We start from the raw sequence: 1,957 nt of genomic DNA on the forward strand, positions 1-1,957 counted from the left end.
CTTTGGCCCCCCCCCCCCGCCCTGACCGGCCACCACGAACGAGATCCAGGTGTCACAACTGCAGGGATCCCAGCACCGTAGTAACCAGAAGAGCCAGCCCACCTTTGGCTTCACCGTCAACTGGAGCTTTTCAGGTGCTTCTCCTTTCCCTGCCTCCTTGCGGTGTCCCCAGAGGTCCCCTGCCCTCCCTGTGATGTCCCTGATGCTCTTCAGCCCTCCCCTGCAGTGTCCTTGATGATCCCCTGCCTTTCCCTGCAGTGTCCTCTGTGCCCTCCCATCTCTGCAGTGTCCCCAGAGCTCCCCAGACCTCCCAGTGTTGTTCTTGATGGTGGCCTGCCCTCCTGTGGTGTCCTCAGTGCTCCCCCATACCCAACCCCAGAGCTGTGTGGCTGGTGGCACCTCCCAATCCCCACCTCTGTCTCTTGACCAGGCAGGTCCTGCCCAGGATGAGGTGAGGCAGAGCTGGATGCAGGCTCGGCTGGGCTCATCCTGCCATGTCATGAGTATCCCATGCCTGTCCAGTGCTGTGTATGTGGTTCCAGCAGGAAAGGAGGCTGGGGAGGGAAACATCAACAACCTGCAAGCAGCCTTTTCTACTCCCAGGCTGGCAAGTTGGCTGCCTAACAGAGGGAAAACCCCGTCCCAGCACCCTCTCCTGCCTCCCGCCCCTTCCCCGCAGTCTCTAGCACCACCTCCATGGGCCAGTGCTTTGTGGACGAAGATGGGAAGGAAACATTGAGGACCATGTGGATCATGCAAGATGAAGGAAAGTGGATGGCGGATGAGTGGAAAGTCAGTGGGTGAGCCCTGGGCAGAGCAGGGCTGCAAGGCACTTCCCCATCCCTGCTCCATGCTGGGGCTGCACCCATGGGTGCAGCATGGAGACCCCAGGGGGAGCACTGAGCCCCGGGCAGTGGGTGCTGGTGCTGGGAGCCAACTGGGTAGCAAGCAAGGGAGAGTGGTTCTGGGACCCCAGGGGATTTTGAAGCAAGTCTCTGGCATGGGAGATGAAGGCAGCTACTATAATTTTATAATTAAAAACAAAGTACAATTTGCACATGGGCATCACCACATCCTGCTCCCCACATAGAAGAGAGTGGTCGTCCTGGTGTTTTTAAGCCTGGGTCAGTTGCATCTCTGGAGGATGCTCAAAGCAAGTGCTTATCCCCTGTGCAGGGCAGGGGCCAGAGAGATCCCTCCTGAGTTGGGCACAGCCAGGTTCCAGCTCTGTCTTCTCCTGCAGCATCAGCAGTGACATGTTCACCCAACTGGGGAAATACCTTAGAGGAAGTGGCTGTGCTGTGTCCCTGTGCAAGAGCCAGGCAGTCTGAGGACCCCTGCCCATCCATGTTACAGTCCTGTACCTTTAGGGACCCCTTGGGAGGGCTCAGACAGGGCTCTGCCGTGTAGCAGCATCACCTCCCATGGGGTCTGTGCATGGGAGCACTGTGCACAGAGCATCCGCTCCACAGGGACAAGCAGATTTTAAGAGCTACATATCTTCCAGAAAAGCCCTTCTGCACTGACAAGAGGGATTAATTCTGGGCTGCCCAAGAGCTCCTGCTGCAGTGACAGTCACAGCTCCCAGACGCAGGGAAAGCCAAACACAGCCAGGAGGAAAAACAGCTTGGAAACCGCAGCAGAAACTGCTAACGCAGGAGGGGACTGCTGTGAGGACAAGCTCCCATGGGCAGACACACCACCCTCCAGTGGAGCGGAGAAGAGCTGGTCGGGCTGTGCTTGCTGCAGCGCTGTGCTTGGACGGCAGCACGGGGGTGGTGGCAGTGGGGCAGTGCCAGGCTGTGCCCACCCCAAGGACTCCATGGCGGCGCAAGGAATGGGCTGGCAGGGCCTCTTGGATAGTGGATGTGCAAAACACCCCTGTGCCCCCACCTCCCTCCGCAGCCGTGCTCATCCCCGCGTTCCTCCGGCACTGCCCAGGTCACGCAGACCGCCT

The 1,957-nt window shown here is 59.2% G+C and overlaps 1 protein-coding gene across 1 annotated transcript in view; it reads left to right on the forward strand.

Annotated features, from left to right (window-relative positions):
- The window catches only part of LOC104133901, an 11,447-nt gene that overhangs the window by 7,443 nt on the left and 2,047 nt on the right, over positions 1 to 1,957 (forward strand). The window contains 1 exon segment of the mRNA XM_035902739.1: positions 680 to 800. Within this exon segment, the coding sequence (XP_035758632.1) occupies positions 680 to 800 (121 nt within the window).

This window comes from Egretta garzetta, unplaced genomic scaffold, assembly GCF_000687185.1.
Source record: "Egretta garzetta isolate BGI_Z169 unplaced genomic scaffold, ASM68718v1 scaffold59, whole genome shotgun sequence".
Classification (NCBI taxonomy): Eukaryota; Metazoa; Chordata; class Aves; order Pelecaniformes; family Ardeidae; genus Egretta; species Egretta garzetta.